This window comes from Cygnus atratus, chromosome 11, assembly GCF_013377495.2.
Source record: "Cygnus atratus isolate AKBS03 ecotype Queensland, Australia chromosome 11, CAtr_DNAZoo_HiC_assembly, whole genome shotgun sequence".
Classification (NCBI taxonomy): domain Eukaryota; kingdom Metazoa; phylum Chordata; class Aves; order Anseriformes; family Anatidae; genus Cygnus; species Cygnus atratus.
Genome location: NC_066372.1, coordinates 2,371,058 through 2,395,300, shown reverse-complemented (window position 1 = coordinate 2,395,300; position 24,243 = coordinate 2,371,058). Strand labels below are relative to the sequence as shown.

The window sequence follows — 24,243 nt, the reverse complement described above, 5'->3', positions numbered from 1 at the left end:
CAGGCACCCCCCCAGCGCGGGGCCCGGCGCGGCCCGACGGGGCGCACACGGCGGGCCCGGGGCCGCGGGAGCGGAGCCTGCCCCGGGGCCGGGGGGGGCGCGGCGGCCGCGGTGGGACCCCGGCCGCCCCCTCGGGCCGCCCCCTCGGGCTCTCGCTGCCCCCGGCCCGGAGCTTTCGTTCCCTCGCTGCGAAACCCAACAAGTAGCGGGAGGCGAAGCTGCCGGACACCGCCTCGGCCGCCGCAAGCCTGGCGCCCGCTGGCTTCGAGCGCGTTGAGAAACCAGGCTTCCTCCCTCCCTCTCCCCCTTCTCTCCCTGGTTTCCTTTTATCACTAAGTAAGTCCTGGATAATAACAACAAAAGCATTTTGCTTTAAAAAAATAAATAATTTTTTTAAAAAATGAAATAAAAAAAGAAAGACAAAAAAAAATTAACGAACCTCTCGAGTTAACAAGGTCGCTGCAGAACTGGGAGCTCCGTACGGTGCGGAACAGCGGGTCCTGTTTTATTTGTGTGGCACCTTTTGGCTAACGGCGTGAGAGGTTTTTCCGCCATCAAACAAAGCTACTCTTTTAGCTCTCTTTGGGAATGGTATTTTTGTCGTTAATACTAGAAGAGAAGGCGAGTTGATGAGGGAGAGGTTGGAAGAATTGGTTTCGATGCAAGAGACCTACAGTGAAATTAAACTAGGTGGATTCTTTATTAAATGATTTTCGGTCTTCTGTGTTTTTATGAAAATAAAAGGCAGCACTTTGTCATTTTTAACAATGTAAGTAGCCAATAAATCTAATTTTCACATTGATTTCTGTAGGAATTAAGTGATATCTACACTATCTGCTGTGAATTGTTTTTGGAAACAAGCGCGACTTTCTCCTGGAGGAAAGTGTTTTTAAAAATAATAATTACAAACATATTTCCCAAAAATATCGCTTATAGACAGAAGCTTTTTAAATCGCGAAATGATGTTATCTACGAGCCAGGCTCTGCACATCAGAGACTGCGTCTAGACAAAGAGTTGTGCCACATGCGCTGGGACAGGCACTGGATGGCAGCGCCCGGCAGGACGCCTGCTGGGCACGAAGCGGGCGCGGGGCCGCTCCCACAGCCCCCCGCACCGCAGGGGAGCGCCTGCACCGCGCCCGCCGCTGCGGGAGCCCCGAGCGCCGCGGGCCGGGGCTGCTGCTTCGGGCGCTGGGGGGGAGAGAGCGAGAGCATCGCTTCCGAGCAGCCGGCGGGAGGAAGAGCGTCTTTCCCTAAATAATAACCCAGATTAATAGCGCTCAGTAAAACGCTATTGATCTCCATTGTTTCGCAGCCCGAGCAGGGCTGTGTATTTGAATATACACAAGCACCCGGCGCCGCGGCAGCCCCTAGCAGGGCGCTGAGCTGCGTTTTGTGCCGGGGTAAAACGCCGGGGAGAGCGGCTGGGGCAGCAGGAGCTGCTCCTCTGCGCCGCCAGCCCGGCCGCGGGGCAGGGCCGGGGCCCCGACGGCGGGCACAACGCCCCCCGCACGCCTGGGGAGGGACGACTCGGCACGGCACGGCCCGGCTCGGCCCCGTATGGCCCGGCTCGGGTCTGCCGCGGAGCGGGCTGGCCCCGGGCCCCCTCCCCTCCAGGCCCTGTGCGCCCCGGGGCGGCAGGAGCGGGCGGGGGGCTGCGCTCCCCCCCAGCCACCACTCGCCGGTACCCGCCGGTACCCTTGGAAGCACCGGGAAGCGGCCGCAGGGCCCCGTCGGGGCCGGGCTGGCCCGAGCTGGGTGCCCGGGGCACACCGCACCGGGTGGTACCCGCAGCGCCCCCGCCCTGGCCCGGGGCAGGAGCCACCCCCGGGCCCCCCCGCGCCCGCCGGGCCGCCCCGGTGCCGGTGGCTGTGGCGGGGGCAGTGCCGGCCGGTCCCAGCCTGCCCGCGAGGAGCCGGGAGCGCAGGGCTCAGGCGCATCAAACTACCAGAAGTCATTTATCCGGTTTCATAAATAACGTCCTTATTATCTCCAACCCCCTTAATTCATGCTCCTGTCCGCTTGATTGCGGGGTTTCAGCAGATAAAAAGTTTATAAGTTGGTCGGGTTCTTGTTTTCCTTTTTCCATCATTAACATCATTAATATAGGCTATCAATAACCCTGTCGTTTGGAGCATAGCTTCACAGTATTGATCTGCGCGGCTATTCATCTCTGCCATAGAAGACACGGAATAATTTTCGCATTACAGTAGCTTGGATTTGCTTTTAATTCATATTTAAAGCTGCAACTGGCTCTGTGGAGCTCTCTGCGAAAGACTAGAGGCGCCTAATTAATAATAAGTTAGAAACGAAGGAAGGCACCAGCGGATAAATAATTAATACAGACATCTCTGTCTCTTTGAATATTGCTACTTTAAAAATTTAGACTTACCAGGGCCATACTGTAAGTCTGCAAGTTATATTGAGGAGATGATTTAAGAAAGCTATTTTTTTTTCCTGAAATACAATGCTAAATTATTTACGGTGTTTTGCAAGCTTCCCTAAGTTCCTTCATTACCAAGCGCTGCGGTTCGCGCCGGGGGGTCGGCAGAGCGCGGCTGCAGAGGCGGCTCGGGGCGGCCCGGCCGGGGCAGCGCCCGCAGCCTTCGGGGCTCGCCCCTCGTCCCCCTGCGCGCCCCCCGGCCCCGGAGGGAACCCCCGAGCCCTCCAGCCCCCGAAGCCGGGAGCCCGGGCGGTGGGGAGCGGGCTCTGCCCGGCGCCCTCGGGCGGACAGCGGGGGCTGCCTGGCGGGGCCGGGACGAGCCCAGCCCCGTTGCCCGGGCTGCCCGCGGCTCCCCCGGGACCCAGCGGCCGCCCTGGCCGGGCGAGGGGGCCGGAGGTGGCCGGAACGGGGCACGGAGCCCGGCCCTGCTCGCCCCGTCGGGGCCGGGCGCACGGCTCCGTGCGAGAGCCGGGGGCCGGGGCTGCTGGGGCGGGGGGGTGGGCCGGGACCCCCGCCCGGGCCCTGCGCTCCCCCGGGCGGGCACCCGCAGCGAGCCCCACGCCTCTCCCCGCCCTCCGCAGCTTGCCCTGAATGCCCGGCCCTCCCCCGCTTGCCCCAGCCTTTAAAGCCCTCTTTTCTCTGCCTGGCCCGTGACAGATGTATATGTTTTTGTCACCAAGCAAGTTTCCAAGAAGCTCAACAGGGGAAAGTCTGGAAAAGTTAATCCCCCCGGCAGCTGTTGGCTTTGGGAGCCTCCGAGCGTCACCTTTGACACGCTCCCCGTGCGAGGGGACCTGGCAGCCGCGGCCGCCGCAAGCTGTCACCGCGCTGGGGGAGCGGGGACAGGGAGGGAGAGGGGCGCGGGGCCGGGCCGGGGCCGACAGCGGCGGCACGCACCCCGAAATTAGGGAAGGAGGGAGGGAAGGAAGGAAATGGGAAGGGAGGGGAGAAAGAAGAAGAAGAGCCCCATGCCCGGTCCGCCCGGGGTGTGTCCGTCCCGCCGGGCGCTCCCCGGTGCCCCGGGCCAGGCCGCCCCATCGGGGCCGCGCCGCGTGTGCCGGTGCCGGCCGGGAGCTCGGGGCCGTCCCCGTGTCCCATCAGCTCGGCTTTAAAAAGCGCGCACACACACACGCGCACCGCAATTCAAACAAGCAAAGTTGCGTTTTAAGTCCGCTCTGCGTTATCTGCTGATCAAATAAAGACTTAAGGGCGGTAACGACCACTCTGTTAAATATATGGTACCTGGCTGCACGAGCAGGAATTGATTAAAGCACCGAAATGAGCCCTCCCGGCGCTCCCCCCTGCGCCGCCGGGGCGGGAGGCTCCGCTCCGAGGGGAGCCCACGGCCGGGCCGCCCCGACGGCCCCGCGGCCCCAGCGGCGGCGAGAGCCGGGGCACTGCGGGGCCTGGCGGGGCTGCCCCGGGCCCTTGGCGGCGTCCCGGGGCTCCCGGCGATCCAACCGGGCCCGGGCGCCGTCGGGGGGCCGCAGCACCCCGGGACCCCCGCTCCTGTGCGCCGGCACCGGCGGCTTTTTCACGCCGGGGCATTTTGCTGCGAGGCTTGCCCCTAAGAGTAACGGGGAAAAGCCCTTTAGGGAAGGGAAGATGCGGGCAGGGCTGCGGGGCGGTGGCCGGGACTCGCCAGAGATCCGCAGTCGCACCCCTGGGCGGGGGGCGGCGTGGCCAGGGACCCCCGAAATTGAGGCCGGGTGGTGGGGGGTGAACTTTTCCTGGGGAAAAATGGATGCTGCTCTTCCCTACAAACTCGAGAGAGTGACTCATATTCGCTATCATGTTCGCTTTTGCAACTAACCGTTAAACGCGTGGGGATGAAATATTTTTAATTACACGGTAACCCGTATGCAGATGTTGGCAATGAAGATGCTGACGACGTTTCGATTAGACCCGTAACATCACCTCGCGTTGGCCTGGAAAGCAGCCGCAGCCGTTCGTCTCGGTGGTGAAATGCTCTGGATAGTTTTATTTTACCCCAAAACGTTTCCTAAGACCATTAATTGCGTTTCAGGGCTATTTTTGCTTCAGCCGCCGCTACACCTTTCCTTATGTATCCCTCGCTGTCAGAAATTGCGATGTTGTTAACGTTAATATTGCCTAAATTCAGGGAGGTGGAGAGGGGTTTAGGGATGGGGGAGTGATCGGAGAGGCAGGAGAAGCGCGGGACCCGGAGGTATTTTTTAGCGTAAAATAAAACGTGGAGGAGCCTCGGGCAGCCGGGGAGAACGAACGGCGGTGAGTAACGGGTGGCTCTCGGGGAGGTGGTTCGGCGGCCCCAACCCCAGCACAAAGGCGGACAGAGGTGTGCGGGTTTAGTGCCGGGAAATAAATGCACGGGCTGTGGGAACTCTGAATTTTTAGGGGAAAAGCCCCGGTCCTGTCCTCTCCGCGGGCCGCGCACGCAGCGCACCAGGCACAGAAAAGTTTCCTGCGAGCCCGCCGAGGGCCGTCGTTAGCCCAGGCCCACGGGGATACCCCGCGGGTGCCCATCCTGGGGGGGCACCGGGACACGGGGCCCTCCCGGGCCGTGCCCGGTCCCGACCCCGCTCCCCGCTCCCGGGCAGGGGGCGAAGGGCGCTCGGCGGCCGGTCCCGGCCCCTGCGCCCGGATCCCCCCGCACAGCCGGGCGCTGCTGTGGCCGCCCCGGGGGCACCGCCCGGCCGCCTCGGTGCTCCGCCGGCCCGGGGACCCCCGGCTGCGCTCCGCAGTGGCACGGCTCGGCCCGGCCCCGGCCTCCCGCTGCCCGGCTGGGCTCGGTGTTGTCAATGGGCGGACAATAGGCACAGCTGCCCGCGCTTCCCGGATAAAGGCGCCTCGGCTAGCGGGGGGGGGCGGCGGGGAGGCTCTGCGCGCCCCCTCCCCTCCTCCTGCTGGTCTTCCTTTTGGGGGAAAAACGTAACGAAAAGGACGGAACGGCACGGGGCGGACCCGCGGCGCGGCCGGTGGCAGGGCATGTGCCGGCCCTGCGGGGCCGGGCACGGCGCGGGGGGCTCGGGGCGCACGGCGGGGGCGCTGCCTGCGGCCGAAAACCGCCCTCCCGCGGGCCTTCCCGGTGCCGGGATAAGGGGAACTTTCCCCGCAGGGGAGCGGGGGGGGCCCGGGGGTCGGGCACGGGGGGGGGGGGGGCGGTCCTGGCAGCCCCCGGCGGGGCGGGCACTGGGGGGAAGGGCGGGGCGCGATCGCGCTCCGTGCCGGGGGCGGCGGGGCCGCGGCTCTGGGCGCCGCGCGCGAGGCTCGCCTCCTTAATAGGGGTGGTGACGTCACGGGGGGCGGGGCCGGCCCCGGGGCGGGGCCGGGGGCGTGGGGGGGCGCCGCGCGCATGCGCCGGGCCGGTGCGGTCGGGGCGCCGCGGCTGCAGCAGGAGCGGTGGCGGTGCGCGGTGCGCGGGCGGGGAGCGCGCCGGGAGCCATGGGCAGGGGCGGCGAGGGACGCGGGCGCACACCCGCCGCGGCTGCGGAGCCCGTCCTGAGAGAGCGGGGGCCCTAGGAGCGACCCGACGCCGTCATCCAAAAAAATAAATTAAAAAAAAAGAATCCAATAAATCACCAAAAAAATTAATTGCAGGCGGCCAACCAGCAGCGGCAGCAGCACCGAGCCCCTCCCGCGGCCGCCCCCGCCGCCGCCGTCCCGCGGCCGCCGCCAGGAGCCCCGGGCCGCGCGCCGCAGATGGCCGTGCCGCCCGGCCGGCCGCACGCCCGGCGATGAACGCGCAGCTGGCGATGGAGAACATCGGCGACCTGCACGGGGTGAGCCACGAGCCGGTGCCCGCCGCCGCCGAGCTGCTGAGCGGCAGCCCCCACCACCGCGGCGCCGTGGCCCACCGCGGCGGGCAGCTGGCGGCCCACCCGCGCCCCATGGGCATGGCGGCCATCCTCGACGGCGGCGACTACCACCACCACCACCGGCCGCCCGAGCACGGGCTGAGCGGGCCCCTGCACCCCACCATGACCATGGCCTGCGAGACCCCCCCCGGCATGAGCATGAGCAGCACCTACACCACGCTGACCCCGCTGCAGCCGCTGCCTCCCATCTCGACGGTGTCGGACAAGTTCCCCCACCACCACCACCACCACCACCACCACCACCACCCCCACCAGCGGATCCCGGGCAACGTGAGCGGCAGCTTCACGCTCATGCGGGACGAGAGGGGTCTGGCGTCCGTGAACAACCTCTACACCCCCTACCACAAGGATGTCGCCGGCATGGGGCAGAGCCTCTCTCCGCTGTCCGGGTCGGGCCTGGGTGGCATCCACAACTCCCAGCAAGGGCTGCCCCACTACGCTCACCCCGGCGCCGCCATGCCCGCCGAGAAAATGCTCACCCCGAACGGCTTCGAAGCCCACCACCCCGCCATGTTAGCCAGGCACGGCGACCAACACCTCACCCCCACCTCCGCCGGCATGGTGCCTATCAACGGGATCCCGCACCACCCCCATGCCCACCTGAACGCCCAGAGCCACGGGCAGATCCTGGGCTCTGCCAGGGAGCAAAACCCTTCTGTAACCGGTTCGCAGGTCAACAGTGGAAGTAATTCAGGGCAAATGGAAGAAATCAATACCAAAGAAGTAGCTCAGAGGATCACCACCGAGCTCAAGCGGTACAGCATCCCCCAGGCTATCTTCGCCCAGCGGGTGCTGTGCCGCTCTCAAGGGACCCTCTCGGACCTGCTGAGGAACCCCAAGCCCTGGAGCAAGCTCAAATCCGGCCGGGAGACCTTCCGCAGGATGTGGAAGTGGCTCCAGGAGCCGGAATTTCAGCGGATGTCTGCTCTGCGGCTGGCAGGTGAGCCCGCTGCGGCCCGGGGGGGCCGGCGCTGAGCAGCGGCCCGGGCCGCCCCGCCGCCCTGCGCACAAAGCCGGCCCCGGCACGGGGCGCTTGCCCGGGCTCCCGGAGGGGCGGCGGGGGGCTCGGTGTCCGCCGTTCTCCGGGGCCGGGCGCCCGCCCCATCGCGTCCCTCCCCGGCAGGTGCGGCGGGCTCGGCCGCGGGGAAGCGGCCCCGAAAGCCGGGGTGTGCGAGCCCGGGCGGCGCGGCGGGGCGGCCCGCAGCCCGCCTGCCCGGAGGCTCGCCGTTACCTCCTGGTCCCGTTCCCAGCACCGGGTTTGCGCGCACGCCAGCTGAGGCCGTCAGGTCGAGGAGGAAATGTTTGGTTTGGCGACCGAGCCGGGAGCGGGGGCCCGGGCCGGGGCACGGACAAATGCCGGGGGTCGCGGGGAGCCCCGCGCCGCGCCGCCCGGAGGGGAGCGAGCCCCGGAGCCGCGGGCGGTGCGGCGGGGCCGGGGCCGGGGCCGGCTGCGGTCCGCGCCTGGGGTCGGTGCCCCGGGGGCGGCGATGTCCCCGCAAACGGAGCGAGCCTGGTGTGGGAGCGGCGGCTAGAGAGACGCGGCGAGAAACGCTGTTGGCCAGGGTCGTTAGATTTTTATTTGTTTGGAACTGGTCGCAATTAGCGCTAGCCCCTGGAGCTCGGCTTTCCTGCGGATGCCCCTGCCCGAGAGGAGCGATCCGGCTGGTGTGCCCGCCTTGCTCCAGGACCTCGAAACACCCCAGCGATTGCGGGGTCGGTGTGCTCCGGGGGCACGGCGGCGGCATTGTCTGCTCGGAGACCCGAAGGAGCAAAATGTGTTTCCGCCCTGTTTTGTACCCGTTCTCCTCCCGTCTCCTCCCCAGGCCCGCCAGCGCGTGCTCCCCGTGCAGAGCCCGAGTTTAATATGCCGTGAGTGAGGGTTTGTTAATTAAGTGATAGGTCTCCATTAATTTGTCCCTGGAGAACGCGAGACAGTCAATCCGACTTGGAGCCGGGGTCACTGAGCCGTTTCACAGACAAAAATAAGGGAAGGGCCAAATATCTTTCTTCTTTCAAACGCACAAACGTCCCTGCGCCTCCGGCTGGCACGACGGTGGGAACTGGGGGAATTGGGAACCGCTTCGTGGTCGGCTGGGACCCGGCTGGGCCCCGGCCGTGCCCGCAGCCTGGCTGCGGCTGAGCGGTGCCGGGAAGGGGACGCGGCGGGGATCTCTCACTTCTCCCTTGCCGGTGCTGGCTGGTGGAGGACGTTGCTCTCTTTGGCTTCCACTCCTGCGGAGTCAGTTTCAAAGGTCTGAGCTCGCAGAAAATGCCCGTTCCGCCTTCCTTTCTTAGCACCAGCCCCCGCCAGGGGTAAAACCCGCGTCTCGCTGGTGCTATCCAAGAGAGGAGGACGGGGTTTTTGTTTCCGATATCCCCTTAACGATTGCTAAGGCGAACTTTCTTCGATTTGGCGTGTATTTTTACGACAATTCGGTCGACCTGAATCTCCCCTCATTTGCATAGATCGATACTGGGAACAACCCCCCGCTTCGGAGCCTGCTGGCATCCCCTGCCTGGCGCTGCCGGCCGGGGAGCGCTGCCAGCCCCGCCGGAGGGGTGCTGAGCGCTGGGACGGAGGCGGCCGCTGCGGGGTCCGGAGGGTCCCACTGCGCCCCCAGACCGCCCCCTTCCTCCCGCCACCCTGCCATACACGGATGCGGGCAATACATCTAGGGAGACAAAGTCCTGCTATTCTGCCTCCCCTTTGCGCTGCAACCCGACAGCTGGCGCTTCAGACAAGCGGCCTCCCCAGGGCTAAAGCGGGCCGGCAGCCCGGGGCCGGGCGGGGGGGGCCGGGGAGGGCCGCCCGTGCTCGGGGGTCCCCCAGCGCGGCCCCGGGGCTGCCCCGCAGCGCGGCCTCGCGCGGCCCCCGCAGCACGTGCTCATTTGCATAGCGCCGCGTCGCAGCCAATGGGGGCGGGCCCCGCAGCGCGCCCCCGCCCCGCCCCGCGCAAGGCGCGCCGCTCCGCGCTGCCCGGCCCGCAGCACCCGCAAGGAGCATCCGTTGTGGTCCGGGCGGGCTGGAAACGCGCGGTGATCCCGCTGCGTGGTAAAAATCCGCCCCGATTGGTATCGATGCGTGAACAGCAACTCGAAATACCGTAAATTACTCCAGCCGACGCAAATTAAATTTCACGTCCAAATTATAACTGGCTCCCGGGCGCTCGGAGCGTCAGCAGGCAGATAAATGCCTGGCGCAGCCCCGCAGCCCTCGCCGCTTCCCCTTCCCATCGCCCGCAGGCAGCGGCCGGGAGGCGGCCAGGGGGGCGCAGCCCGGTGGTTTTAGGCCCCGCGCTCTTGCCCGGTGCTTTATCTCGAGTACTGGCCCCTTGCAGCCATCCCTGGGGGCTTCCTACCTCCCAGATTACAGAAGCTCCGACAAACAGAGGAAAAATTGGTAGTTATATGGGAGAGGGATTGAGGTCTTGACACTTCCCGGGCTGTCTCTTGAAATGTAAGCAGAACTGCTAATTGCAAAGCTGACCTCTTCCAGCCTCCATCTTATTCATCCCATCTCCTTTCCCCTCTCTGTTCTCTTTTCCTTTGTCTGTCCCCCCTCGCTCCCCCTTTATCGCTGAATATTTATCCATTTGCCCGTTTCTCTCTTAGTTATTCTTCCTGCCCTCCCCCCGCCTCTGCTGACATTTGGAAGGGCAGCGAAGGGATCCCGAAAAATAAACGCAATTCAAAGAAAACGCACGGCCCTTCCGCAGCCTGCTGGGATTCAGGAGTGGGTTTCTTTCGGGTTATTTTCTAGGCGAGGAGGTGACAAGAGGGGGATAAAGAAGGCCAAATCGGACTCCTCTAGTGCGGGAAAAAACCAGCTGCGCCGAACCGGGAGACGTTGGAAAGGCGCTGCCCGAGGGCATCGGGAAGCGCCCGGTGCTGAGCGAGGGGACCGGGGCAGGGGGCTCCGAGAGCCGCCCCGGCCTCGCTGCTCCAGCAGGCGACAAAAAGAGGGAGCGGGAGCCCCAGGAGCCGCCTCCGCCGGCCCTTCCTGCTGCGACGGGGGCTTCCCGAGCCCGGCACGGGCCGGTGGGAGCGGGGAGCGGGCGACGGGGCTCGGGGGGGGGCTGCTCGGCCCGGCCCGGCTCGGCTCGGCTCCCTTCGGCCCGGCTGCTCGCTGTGCTCCTGCGGCCTGGCTGCCGGCTGCCGTGCTCGGGTCTCTTCCCCCCTCCCCTTTTCCTTCCTCCCTCCCAAATTAAATCTCGGCTAAAGCGAAGGCTGGGAAGTCGGCGAGAAATCCTCACCAAATTAACTGTAAGGAAAGCGATACGGCAATCGGAGCGTTGCCCACGTTAAATATGAAATCTAAGGAGCGCCGCTCGCCCCTCTTGCCCCCTTGCCGCCCGGCCTCAGCAGCAGCAGCGGGCCGGCCGCCAGTGCCTCGTTAGAGCCCGTCCGACGGCCACCGGCGGGGCTGTGCCTTTGCACCGGGGGGGCGGAGGGCAGCGACTGGGGGCTTCGCCGCCCGGACCCCGGGGCTCGGATCCCGGGACAGAGGCCGTGGCAGCGGCAGGCCCGCGGGTGCTGGGCCCGGAGAGAGGTGCCGGGGCCGAGGGGCGGAGAGCGGCCTTGCTGCGGGATTGCTTGCGGGCCGCTCGCCCAGCACAGCGTTTGCCCTTCGTTAATGTTTGCCCAGCGGGGGGTGGAGGAGCGAGACCGGGCGGCGGGGAGCCGCGTTCCTCCGGTCCCGGGACCCCCGGGCTCTTTGCTGGAATTCCCCGCCGTGTGGCGAGGGGACCCCGGCGGGCCCCGTGCCCCGCTGCCACCCTCGCTGCCAGTTGGACAAAGCGGCCTCCGAACCGCTCCCGCCCCGTCTGCCCGCGCCGCCCGGTGCCACAGGGCTCCCGCCGCCTCCCGTTCCCGGGGGCTCTGCGCCATCTACTGACCGCCGCCGGAGCGGGCCCCCGCACCGGGCAGCGGCGGCTCCCCCAGGCCGGGACACGGCCGTGGGACACGCAGGGGGCCGGGGCGCCTCGGTGTGGGCTCCCGGGGCAGCGCTGGGCTCCGGCCCCGATCGCGGCTTGCCCGGGCGGCGCGGCCCGCGGCGGCTTCAGCACTGCGGACAGTTACCGTCGGCACGGCGCGGCGCGGCACGGCACGGCCGGGGGGGTTTCCGTGCCGCCTGCAGCGGGGGAGAGGCCCCGTCGGTGATACTTAACGGCCCCGGGCGCTCGGGCTGTGTGCGGAGCGGCGGCCCCCGCAGGACTCGGTCCCCGGCCCGGTGCGCTCCCCGAGTGCCTGGGAAGCGGAGCCTTCGGTCCCCGGGCAGCGGGCGCCCCGGCCGGGAATGCTCGGCAGAGGAAACCGAAGCCGCTTCCCCGCTGCCCCGGGCCCCACCAGGCGGGCCAGGACGCTCCGTGAGCAGGGCCGAGGAGCCGCGGGGCACCGCAGCTGGGAGCCGGCATCTGCCAAGCGCCCCTTTACACAGCCGGGAACTGCTGGAGAGGTGCGAAATTGGCTGGAAATGCACGGGCTGGGAAGGCAGCGGCGGTGCGTTCCTGAAGGCAGCTCGGGCTTTGTCTCGGGCAGCGTTCGCCCGTCCCCGGTGTAGCAGGAGGATCCCCGCACCCTCCGCGCAAGGGCCAGGTTCGCTGCGAGGCAGACCTAAGGGACTGAGGCGCAGGAGCTGTTGCTGAAGTGCTCGTGGCTTTCATCAGATGAGTGCAGGCACCGGCGCAGTTTTTCCTGAGTGTCGAGGGAGGACATAGCGCGGCATCCCGTCGGCTACTTCCATGACTACTGCACTCCTGCACGATCAAATCCGTAAATGTTGATTTTCATTTCGACCATCAATCCGTCTGGATGAATCGTATACTGATGGGGAAGAGACCGGTTCTTGCTGAAATTCTTCCAAAAAGCGCCTTACCCGAGCCTTTCGCGTATGAAGAAGTCAGTTTCGTGATGCCAAGAGCACGACTCATAGAAGCAATATTAGATCAACGGTATTTGGGGTTTTCCCGTTTCAGGGCGGCAGGAAGGCTCCCTGGTCACACCTCCGGCGCAGCCCCAGTGGCAGTCGGAGCGGGGCAGGTGCCAGCTGCGTGGCGGGCTGCAGGGGCTGTGCGCCCCCGGAGTGCTGCTGCTTGCAACAGCCCCAGGCGGTAAACCGGAGAACACGGGGCCAGTTCCCGAGCGAGGCCGGCGGAGAAGCTGCGGGGAGGCCGGTCTGTTTCTGGATGTTTTCAGAGCTCGGGAGCACTGCCTGCATCCGGCTGCCCTGGTGCCCCCGTGTGTAGGAACTCGGTTGTGACTTCCCCGGCGTTTTTCTCCCTAATTTCTGGCTCTCTGAATGTCGTCGGAAGTGACCAAGGGCTTCAAAATCAGCGGAGGGGAAGCGGGGCCGGACCTTGGGACACGAGCCCGAGCAGCCGTCCGGGTGGCTGAGCGCACCTGCTGGCCCTTGACGTTCCGGGGAAGGGTTTTGCAGGATGCCGCCGCCTCCACCGCTCCGGGACGGGGCTGGACCGGCCGCAGCAGCAGAACCCCGGGGCGGCAGGACAGCGGCGGCACCGCACTCGGCGGGAGCGAGCGGATGCGAAGCTGCCCGTGGGCGGCGGGCCCGGTGCGACTCCCCTGTAAAAAAACCCGTTAACGGGGGCGGAGCGGTGCGGAGCTGCCGGTGCGGTGCGGAGCTGCCGGTGCGGTGCGGAGCGGTGAGGTGCGGAGCGGTGCGGAGCGGTACGGGGAGGTACTGAGCGGTACGGGGAGGTGCGGAGCGGTACGGGGAGGTGCGGAGCGGAGCGGCAGCGGCGAGGAGAGGTCGCCACCCAGGGGCCGGCCGCCGCCACCGCTCGTGGGCGCGTCGGGAAGCGCTAACGTGATTAAAATATTGATGCAGTCACAGAAATCGTTCATTAAGGCAATTTAATCTTTGCTATTAAATGTCCTTTCAATTCATTTGGGGTAATTAAGATGCCGTTAAAGTGATTAAATCCTAACTACTTATGCTAGACAAAGAAATATTTGTCACGGTAATATGGTTAACTAAGGACCCGGTGAAAGAAATGTAACGTTTGCTTTAAATGATATCGCAGGACGATCGGGTGCTTTGCCCTGATTGATCCACTTAGCAACAGGTCCTGCAGTGGCGATGTCAGCTCGTGCGAGCAGTTACAGACCCGTCAGCACCTTAAGTTTGTGGAAACCCCAGCTTCCCAACGCATTGAGTCAGCATGACTTAGATTCCCTTTGTTATTCCAGCAGCATCAAATTAAGGTCACCCATTCTAATACAGCGCACAGCAGTGAGATGTTTGCCAGTCATCGTCTCAGCTGGGGTCTTTATGTTGGCAAACTGCTGTCCTTCTTTGAGCTTCCCATATAGAAATGGATTCAAATCCTCTTGCGTTGTGAAACAACAAAAGGGGAGTGCTGCCTGGCTGTGACGGCAGAGAATTAAGATCCACATCCAATGACCTCTGAGAAGATGGAGACATCTGCACTCTGAATAAGTGTGAATGTATATTCCCAGAGAGACAAAATGCTGAGTGGTGCCAGGAGGGATACGAGGACACTCAGTGTGTGTTCAGACACTTTGGTATAGTCCATGTTCTCTTCAGATGAAAGGGGAGAATTTCAGGGAGCCAGGGTCACCCATGTGGGCTTTCATCAAGACGTGGGGCAGGCCTTGTCCTGCCATGGCTGGAAGCTTTTGGGGGTCCATCTGTGCTGACTGCTGCCACTGGAGCACGTGGCTGTGAGCTGCGCACACAGCACTGTGCCCGAGGGATCCTGTCTGCCAGGGCCCATCGAAGGTCCAGGACAGGGAGGAGCAGGACGGGACATGTGGGGGGACCACGGAGCTGGAGCTGTCCATACAGACCAAACAGATTTGCCTGCTTTGTGTTCATGTGGGGAAGTCAGAGGTCAGGTAACGTGTCTTACAGGCCCCTAATCTTGTTCTCATGTTCCCCGAAATACAAAGTTTTTGATGATTAAGAAAGATCCATCATTCGTGTGTCTCTCTGCACGCTCCGGAGGTGTTTTTCTCATGATAAGGATGGAGCTTATCACACTTTATTATGTATTATCATCACTGTGAATTTACCATAAACTTTTGGCTACTTGCTTCCACTGAGCTCCTGTAGCCAGTGTGATTAGGACTATCTCTGATGTCCAAAGTCCTTACACAGGAGTCCTTTCAGTCTCCTATGGAAATCCTGCTGCCTTCTCCACCCAAAGGTAGAGTCTCCTTCAGAGGAATATCCCTCGGGATACTCTCTAGCTTGTATTGGTGAAGACTTTTCACTCTCTGAAAATGTTATTGGGTGTTTTGTGACATTTCAAAACAAGAAATAAATGCTTTAGAAAGAGATTTCCAGGGTCTCAGTGGGCCCAATTCAGACTACAGCTCAGGCAGGTCCCAGGCTCCATAGACCTGACACAACAAAAATTAGAAAATGCATTGAAGGAGGAAATTCTGAAAGGGTTTTTTATGTCTCCAAGACCTGCCCTGTAGGCATGAACTTGGGATAGCTAAATGATTTGCCTTTGCAAGAGGAGGGGGAAAAAGCTCACAAAAGCTTTGAGAGCTCTCTCAAGTAGATCTAATAAGTGCGTCCTCGTCCCTCCTGTCATACGCAGAAGGCAAAGCTTTTGCTGGCACCTGTTAGAGCCAGGCTGCATCCCTTCTTGGGGTTTTCCCACTTGGGGAAGGGTGACTGCTCTCAGCTCACAGCTGTGAAGCTGTTAGCTTGTGAACTCCCCTGTTACTTCCTGGGAACCTTGCACTGGAGTCTGTGAGAGAAGCATAATGCTGTTTTGTTTTTGTTTGGTTGGTTGATTGGTTTTTGTTTGTTTTTGTTTTGTTTTGTTTGTTTTGTTTTGTTTTGTTTTCCCACCTGTCTGAAGCAAATACAATGATCATAAATAGTGAAGTTTTGCTGGGCTTTGTCCAAGTGGCTGCTCTTCCCCATCTCAGTGGTATGTGATCTTCGAAAGTTCATGAGCATTATTTCATCCTGAAAGGGGCATTTTAAAAAGAAATCTACCCCATAGGGATGAAAGACTAGATCAGGTGTCAGGGTTAACACCTGCACTTACTGTGGTCTGGACTTCCAGAAGGACAGAACAGAGCGGTTCACATCACAGGCAGGCAAAGTACCCTCATCTCTCTCCCAGCCTAAGGATGTAATTAGGGCATTTTCATAGGGGATGTGATTGTCCCCTCCCCTGCAAGCACAGGATGGGTCCTATCGTGTTATAGGCAGTCGGGCCAGCCACGTGCTGGAGGAAAGTGCTGATAAACAGTGCCACAGCGGTGGTAAGACTGCAGGTCCTGCGCTGTCCACCACCAGCTGGGCCATAAGGAGATGTACAGGCCTCGCCAGCAATGGCAAGTTAATTCAGCCAGATCCCTCGGGCAACTCAGAAGGAACAAAGGGAGACAAAAATAGATTGATGGACTGTATCAGGAGAATTGCGAGTGTCAAAAATATCTGTTGCTCCAGGCAGAGGAAGATGGAAGTGACTGGGAGAGGCCAGAGTTCAGCAGTGGATTTACAAGGCTCCTTCTGGCACTGATAATATTACATTGTCATATCTGCACATGTGTTGCCAGACTCAAAGTGACTTTTTCCCTATACTCTGCTTTGATATTTTTTAACTAGCCTTTCTTAAGTCTCTTTGGCAAGGCACAGCGCTCAGCTGGGGCAGCACAGGGCAGAGGGCAGGGTGGCTGTGTGGGGCCACCAGAGTGCAGCCGTGCCGTGCTGTGGAGACGTGCGTGCTGCCGGGAGCACTTCTTCCTGAATTTGGCTTCTGTGTTGTGTGAGAGGGCAAGTGCCTGTGAAGGACATCAGTGTAATTTACTTTTATTATCTTCCGCTACATAAAATCCTTATCTCGGTGTGTGGTTTCAAAGACAGGCTCTGGTGTTTTTCCAAAACAGGGTGCACTTGGTGTCTGTGAAGCCACTGGCCTCAGCGACCACCCTTGCCTGCCTCAGAGGAGGGCCTGGCCAGAGGCTGGGCGCTGCCGGCGCCGCCATTTTCCTGGCTGCAGGCCGGGACACCAAGGGGGATGGCTCCGGTGTCTGCCCATCCTCTGTGCCTGCCTGGACAGATGCTCACGTTGGAGCGTTTCATCCCGCGGTGTACATTTGTTCTCTGGCAGGCTCAAAGCTATGATTTATTATTAAAATTGATTGGCTCCAATGCAGGGAAAACGATCGTCAGGAAACCCTATTACGGTTTTTCATTATCACCATTATTTATTTTTAAGTGCTATTAATATTCCCGGGTCTGGACAAGGCAGAAGATGAAAGGTGGTATCCACCCTTCCTGCTCACGGCAGGAGGCCTGGCAGCACTTTTGCAAGAGCTCTTTGAACAATTAGGCCTATCAGGAAGCCTTGCCCTTAGTCTGCTGCTCGGGAACGTTAGCAGGAGCGGAGCTGGAACGGGAACAAGCTTTGCATTGCAGATTTGGCAGGTGTTGCCGGCTGCCCGGGACAAGGAAGGGTCTGCAGGCGGTGCTGAGCAGGGCCCAGGGCCAGGCTGCAGCCAGGTGCTAGGCGCTGCTGCCGAAGCGCGGCCTTGCTCCGCCTGCATGGGGCCGCGCCGTGCTCGGGAGGCACCGGCCTGCTGCGGCAGTCACCGTGTCACACACAAGGTCCCCAGCTGCCACAGAGCCGGTCCTCACCCCTGAGCCAAGGAGTGGTTAGTCCTTGGTTCACAGCTGACGATCTCCAGCTTAGATGTAAGGACAAGCACCTCCTATATTATAGGCTTTGGGCTAAACTGGAGCCATAGGAAACCAACAATCCTGTGTGGCAGTTTGTTAAAAAAACAAATGGCCACCGTGCTGAAGGAGGAAGGGGTGGAAGGGGTGGCTGCCTGTCAGCATCTCCAGGGAGCCACTGGGGAACGCTAGAGCTCACCCTCTGGTGGGCTCAGCTGAGATTAAGTTGTGGTGCCAGTGTGACCCAGTATGGTGCGTTACGTGTCTGAAGAAGACATTACGTGTCTGTGGGCATTGTGCTGGCAGCCAGAGGGGTTCAGCAGATGCTGCCACAGGTGCTGTTGAGCCTTGTCCCCCTCTCCTCTTCATCAGCTGGCAGACAACCAGTAGGAAAGTGGAGTCAGGGTTTTACCCACTCAGTGCATGCTCCATCACCTGGACGTATCTGGTATCACCAGTCACCTGCACAGTGAGGTGCTGGACAAACTGGAGATGAGTAAAAATCTCCAGGAAATTTCAAAATACTAAACTTGGCTTATTTCTATCATAGAATTGATAGATTTTGTTTTTTCTCCCCAGCAATGAGGACTTTTTTTCTTACCCCTGTGCTGTTGCTACCAGTAACTGAGGTCTCTGATACAACTGAAGTTCAGGAACCAAGTATCTGCTAACTCTTGGGAAGTTCTCCAGCTAAATAATTATTCAGGAACATTAAATTTCAGGAGATGAGCACAAGCTCTGGTAGACATAATGATAAGCAAGTTAGTTTCACAACACATGGCTGTTTTTTTAATTCTCTGTGATTTCAGAGAACGCTTGTACTCATTTGTGATTGAAGCCCCCGAGGTTTACACAGCTAATTGAACCAGCCTTGTACTTACCGCTGTGCCTGTGATCTGTGAGGTGCGGGTTCCTGCTGGGGCAGCACACAATGCTGATGTGGATCGTGCTGTTGGTGTAGTTAGGATCGTGTGGAAAATGTTGATCTCCCCTCTGGACAGTCTATCTAGGTGAAAGCCAGAGTTCGTGCAGTCTTTGAAAAAGTGAGGTGTAAAGCAGTGTGAAGATACGAGTTGTTAGGCACAGAAAACGTGGCATGGGTTTGGTTTGTCCCTGTTAGCACGGGCAGAGTTGCTGAAGCTGAGCCCTGCAGCTGCTCTTACAGGAATTTCTGAGCCTCAAATTTTTAGGAGTATGAAAAGTTGAGACTGTTGATATCTCCTGCACTCCTCGTTTTCTCATTTCTAATATCGGTTGGTAACTAATGGGCTATTCTTGCAATAGTGTTTTTAACCTGTGAGTTATCAACATTCACTTTAATCAGGATGCAGAATTATTTCAGCAGGACCTGATCCCCGCAGTGTGTTCACCAGCTTATCTTCACGAGGGGTCGCTTGTGTGAAGAAACCTGTTTTTCAGCCCAGAAGTGATACCACATTTCAGAGGTCAGGATGTATCTTCAAAGCACTCTTCAAAGGTTTCCAGATAAAAATAACTATAGAAGATACGAGTCTGGCACCTCAGTCCATGTGATCAATGTGTCATTGCTCATGAAGGGGCGTGCAGCTGGGATGCTCATCGTTAGGGAGCGCTTCAAAAGCTTCTGCGTGGAGAGGGCAGGAAGGCTGGGCGGCGAGCACTGCCTCGCCCAGCACTGCCCGGCCCCCGGCGCTGCCTCGTGGCTCCGCGGCCTTGCTGCCGCCCCTGTGCGCTTGCTGCTCCTGGAAGTACAAGTGGTGGGTGACTATTCTTATACTTTCCTCAGGCAATGAAACCCTCATGCCAACGCTGTCTCTCAGTAGCAATGAAAGATGTTGGAAGGACCTCTGTAAAGTAATTTGCTGTCTTTGTTCCAACATCCATGGGATAGGTGGAGATGCTGCACGTAATACTTGATATGACCAGCACTGATCTCCATGGAAATCAGGACTAGACACACAGAGACAGAACATCCATATTCTCTTCAGAAATACCTCTCTAAATCAGCATTAAAGAACATTGTTGGAGGGAAAAAAGAGGAAACGGACAACTTCAGACTCTTTTGAAAGTGAGACAGACCAATCTGTCCTCCCAAGGAAACCTTTTATCCTAGCTAAATGCTAACAATATGAGCTGGCAGGCGGTCAAAGGCTGTCGGGGGACTTGGAGCCGTGCTTCCAACCCCACGGATTCTGCCGAGCAGGTGATCTGCAAGGCAGATTTTAGGTTACCGCTGCCCCTCAGTGATGTGGGGTAGAACAGTGCTCAGGGGGGGAGCGGGTGGGAGAGAGAGGAAAGGAAGTGAAATTCCATAGGGAAGATTTACTACACCCTTGTTCTGTGTGGCAAAACATGGTTTGTTTTGTTCAAAATACGTAACCATCTGGGCCTGTAAGACTGTAACAGGGTCCCATTTTCTCAGTTTGTTTTTTCTCAGCCAAAAAGAAACAAATATAGAAATGTATTGACAACAAATAATGAAGACAAAAATGTGGGAAAGGTTGATTTAAGAGTGCAGTGAATTTCCACTCAGCCTCGTAGGGCTATTACGTAGTTAAACTCCCAGCACTAATGGGTATTTTCAAAATTTAGCCTCTCGGTAACAGCATGTTCTGAGTTTGAACAGACAATGATAAAAGCATTTTCTAACATAAATTCCTTACATTTTTGACAGCTTATAATGTATTAAAATTTAAAATTTTAAACTTGCATTTAGTTCACATATTAAAGCAAGGCAGTAAACCTAGGGGCTGCCCTGACACGCAGATGCGGGTCCTGCCCAGCAGGGCCAGGCCGTCCCCATGCAAGGGAGCTGGTGACAAAACCACAGGGACAAGTCTGAGCCTGTTCCATGCCAGCTCCCTGCCCGTCCCACAGCACCCTCTACACCCACCCCACAAGAAATGCGCTCTGCACCCCCTGCACCCTCTCCCAAGTAGCGCATCGAAGGCACCCTACTGACCTCAGCCGAATGCAACAGGCCCCCATGCTGGTTCTTCTAACCCCAAGAAGCCTATGAAATATGTGAAATGGGCATTGCAAGGGGTGAGAGTAGCCATTGCAGAGGCAGGTGGCTGAAAGGCCATGTCAAATTGTTTTTTTCATTTACAAACCTTACAGCAGCCTGGATTCATGTGAGTACCTGTTGGTGGATCCATGCAATATGCATGTAACTTGTATCTGTGTTATCTCGTGTCACACATCTTTTCCAAATGTGAAAGCTGAAGTTAATGTTCCTTTTCTTTTTGTAGTTGTAACTTACACCTTTGCCAGACCTCTCTAACCAGTGCTCCCTTTTCTTGCAGCATGCAAGAGGAAAGAACAAGAGCACGGGAAGGACAGAGGGAATACCCCCAAAAAGCCTCGGTTGGTCTTCACGGATGTCCAGCGTCGAACTCTACATGCAATATTCAAGGAAAATAAGCGTCCATCCAAAGAATTACAAATCACCATTTCCCAGCAGCTTGGGTTGGAGCTGAGCACCGTCAGCAACTTTTTCATGAATGCACGGAGGAGGAGTCTGGATAAGTGGCAAGACGAGGGCAGCTCCAATTCAGGCAACTCATCTTCTTCATCAAGCACTTGTACCAAAGCATGAAGGAATAACCACGAACTAAACCTCGGTGGAAAAGCTTTAAAAATAAATAAATAAATAAATAAATAAATAAAGACAGACCAGGACCTCAAGATAGCAGGTTTATACTTAGAACTATTTGAAAAAAAATGTTATTTATAAGTCCAAAGAAACCAAAGACTTATTTCACCTGCATTATGACTTTGTTCTAAGACACACGCTTTAGTAGGATGACGACTTGCAAAAAATAAAACAAAAGAAGACAGCGAAATGGAGCGAACAAAGTGGAACACAAAGAGAAGAGAAACAGACCACTGGTCTCACACCTTCGTCCATGATCATCTTCACCGTCCTTGGCTGTTTAGTGGTTTGGAGCATAGTGATTTCTTGTCATTGAAGGGACATCTTTTCAGATATGGCTCTTCATTTCCACAGCGATTGCCATGAAGGTGTGCAGTGTATCCGTACTGTGTACATGCCGGTGGTTAGGGACTGAGTCAGGGCTGGTCTGCAGAGAGGGTTGTGCCGCAGCGCGACCGGCAAGGCGTGGAGTCGTCTGAATTCATTTGAACGGTAGTGTGATTTTTGCTGTTTCAGTGTTTGAGCTTCCCCGGCAAGATGCCCGGAAACAAGTTCAAACTAGGCAAAGAAATTTTGAATGGTACCTAAACCAGTGCATTCTCTTTGTTTGTTAAGGAATGTTCAGATTTAAAAAAGGAAAACTATTCCATCCATAAAAAATCGACTAGCTACCAAAGAACACATTTAATAATTATATTGCAGGTATTTTATTGCAATGATTTTAATATTCCAAAGCTATTTTTACACAAAATACTATGTAGAGTTATAGGTATAAACTAATCTAACTGTATAACACATAAAAACTTGTAATCAAGACTGTTATTTGCCATTAGTAATACCACACTATCGTTTCTTTTCATGATCAGCAAGAAAGAATGCCAGCAGCGGTGGGGCCAGCGGCAGGCGGGGGGCTGGTGGCCAGGGGCCGCATCCATCACTGGTGCCAGTGGCAGCAGGCAGCCTGTGCTGCCCCACACACCGCCCCAGCCGAAAAGAGATAACACACAAAAGAGAAAATCTGAGGAAACCTAAAACCACAGGGCCCCAGGCCTGATCAATGCCCATTGATGTTAGTGAGCTGCTGCTTTTTTTCTGTTTGTTTGTTTTTTCTTTTTTTTTAACCTATTGACTTTCCTAGGCGAAGGAATAGAGATAGCTTTGAAGGCTCGGGGTCTTTTCCCATTGAAAACAGCAGTACGACAGCAGGTAATGTTGGTGGAAACAGCTCCAAGAGGAGCTCTGGGAGTGCTTTTGGAAAGCCAAATTATGGTTCCTCTGAAGTCAGTAGCAAAGTCCCCATGACACCAAGGCACAGCCTGTTGTTCCATGGCTTCATATCTGTGGGCAGCAGGCTGAGCTTTTGTTCTGTGCATTCTTTCTTGCTCATCTGTTAATCAGGATAATGCATGAAATAGTTTAAAATTTGTAGTTGAAAATCTTTAACTGCTCTGTTGCTAACAGAACCTTAGAAGATAAACCATCCCATCCCTACTCCGATAAAACTAAAAAGTAAAGCATGCAACATCTGCATATTAAATTTTAGTGTAAGGGGAAAATAGACTTTAAAAACCGTACATGTGCCTGTTAGATTTCTAACCGGTGTTCCAAATTGCTGTAGTAATTCTATTAGTTAGAATTCCAAAGTAACCAAATATGCAGGTTAGGCCCAACGGATTAGAAATAGGTAATCTTACTTACACCCTTTTTTTAAAAAAAAAAAAAAAGAGAGAGAGAGAAAAAAAAATCAAGGTAAACTAGAATCCAGACAATATCAACAATGCAGGTTTTGGTGATGAAGCCCGCTCAAATATTAGCAACACCAAAGTTGAGCACCTTTGTAGCACCATTGATTTCCCAAGATGACAGGGTCTAGTCAAGTTTCAGGGTATACAGTTAATTTCCAGTAAGTATTTAGAATTTAACTGAAATATCTCTTATTAAAATAAAGTCAAATAAAACCAAGGTTTCGGGCAACAGATATTTCTCCCCATTTTTCTATGTTAAACCCAGTTTAAGAATGGCAAAGCAAATATCTATTCAAATGTAATCTGTGACGTTTTACTGCCCCTAGCTTACCTTAAATTTTAGCGAGCTTTCTTTTTAGTGTTCCTTTCCCACCAAGGCATAATTGACAAATAAGCTCACCTATAAAGTATCTTATGAATGCAGTTTCATTAGTGTGAGATTGGTAAAGGACAGTGGTAACTAATGTTTAAGTTTTTTCCAGCAAAACACTGCTTTGTAACGTACCTATAGTTTAGAAAAGAAAGCCTTATTTATTTAAAACTTGAGAATTTAAAAATGCAGGGAAATTCAAAGTACATTGACGCATTTTTTAGTATTTCCATTGTATTGTCTTTAGAGACTACTTGCTGAAACCAAAGAGAACTTTCATACCAGCATTAAATTTGCACCCAATATGCAATTTCAGGATCTCTGATACACACCCACCCACCCACACAAGCCCCTGAGTAGATCTGTGTATACACACACGCACACACATTTTTCTGTGGGTGCATATGTGTATACATGCACACACATATATCCACACACGCCAAAACTGATGCACAAGTTGTAGATTTTAAGTGCTAGTGTTTTGTTTTGTTTTTACATGTCCGTTTAAGTATCTCTAAACATTTTGTTTTTTTCCTAAGCCATCAAGAACAAAACCACTCTTCCCCTAAGCAATATGCGCCTCATACTCTAAATAGACCGAGAACACACTTTTCTTTAATTGAGTTCAAACCATGAAGCAAGCAACTACAGGAAGGCTCCTGCCGTGCCCCGGGCGCGCTGCCCGGCCCCATGCCCTGGAGCCCGGGCAGAGTGTGCCGAGCAGCCCGGGCCCGCTGCTGTCGCTTCCTGGCTGCCCGCCTTCTCTGGCGCTGCGCTCGATGCCACGCAGAAAGTCCTGCCTCCATCGCGTTAGCTTTAGTCTGCCCGGTCACTTGGGTGAGATCGGGACTTTATTCCTGACAAAGTGGAAAATAGTTTCAGATTCCAAAACCAAAGGACCTCAAAATCTGCGAGGAACAGTTAGGAGAGGAGCAGAACCCGAAACCGCCTGGGAGCATCGGGAGGCCGGGCTTCAGTTGTGGGTGGCCCCGCGGGCACGTTTGGCTCGCGGGGGGCAGCCCGCGCTGACCATAATGGCCCCCGGGGAGGCCGGCTGAGCGGTGAAACCTCCACATCCATCCCCATCCTAAACGGCACCATTAGCTTTCCAGGGAAAACGAAAGGCTCCCAGCAGGCAGTGCTGCTCGGTTCGGCCCCTCGTGGCTTCCCAGAGGCCTCGTCCTCCTCTCCTTACTCAGGTAAAGCCAGGCGACCAAGAGCGAGGCAGCCGGCAGTGGCAGGCCTTGTCCCGGGTCCGGAGCAAGCCAGCAGTGGTGGTGGCGCTGCCGGGGTGCCGCTGCTGGGCCCAGCAGCACCGCTGGCCTCCCGCAGCCCTGGGACGGCCCTCGCCCGAGCTGCCACGCCACGCTCGCGCCCTGAGGAACAGTCCTTCTTTCTACTACTCTTCCTCCTGTCCTCCTCCTCTTCCTCCTCCTTTGTACATAAGGATGAAAACTATGCATTTAGCAAACAAAGAGAAAGCACTTACCCTTTTCTATCCAGCTGC

The 24,243-nt window shown here is 57.5% G+C and overlaps 1 protein-coding gene across 1 annotated transcript; it reads left to right on the top strand.

Annotated features, from left to right (window-relative positions):
• The first annotated feature begins 6,159 nt into the window (after positions 1-6,159).
• ONECUT1 (one cut homeobox 1) lies at positions 6,160-20,564 on the top strand. Its single transcript, XM_035554041.1, has 2 exons — positions 6,160-7,240; positions 20,272-20,564. The coding sequence occupies exons 1-2, from the start codon at positions 6,160-6,162 to the stop codon at positions 20,562-20,564; spliced, it is 1,374 nt and encodes a 457-aa protein (XP_035409934.1).
• Positions 20,565-24,243: the final 3,679 nt, after the last annotated feature.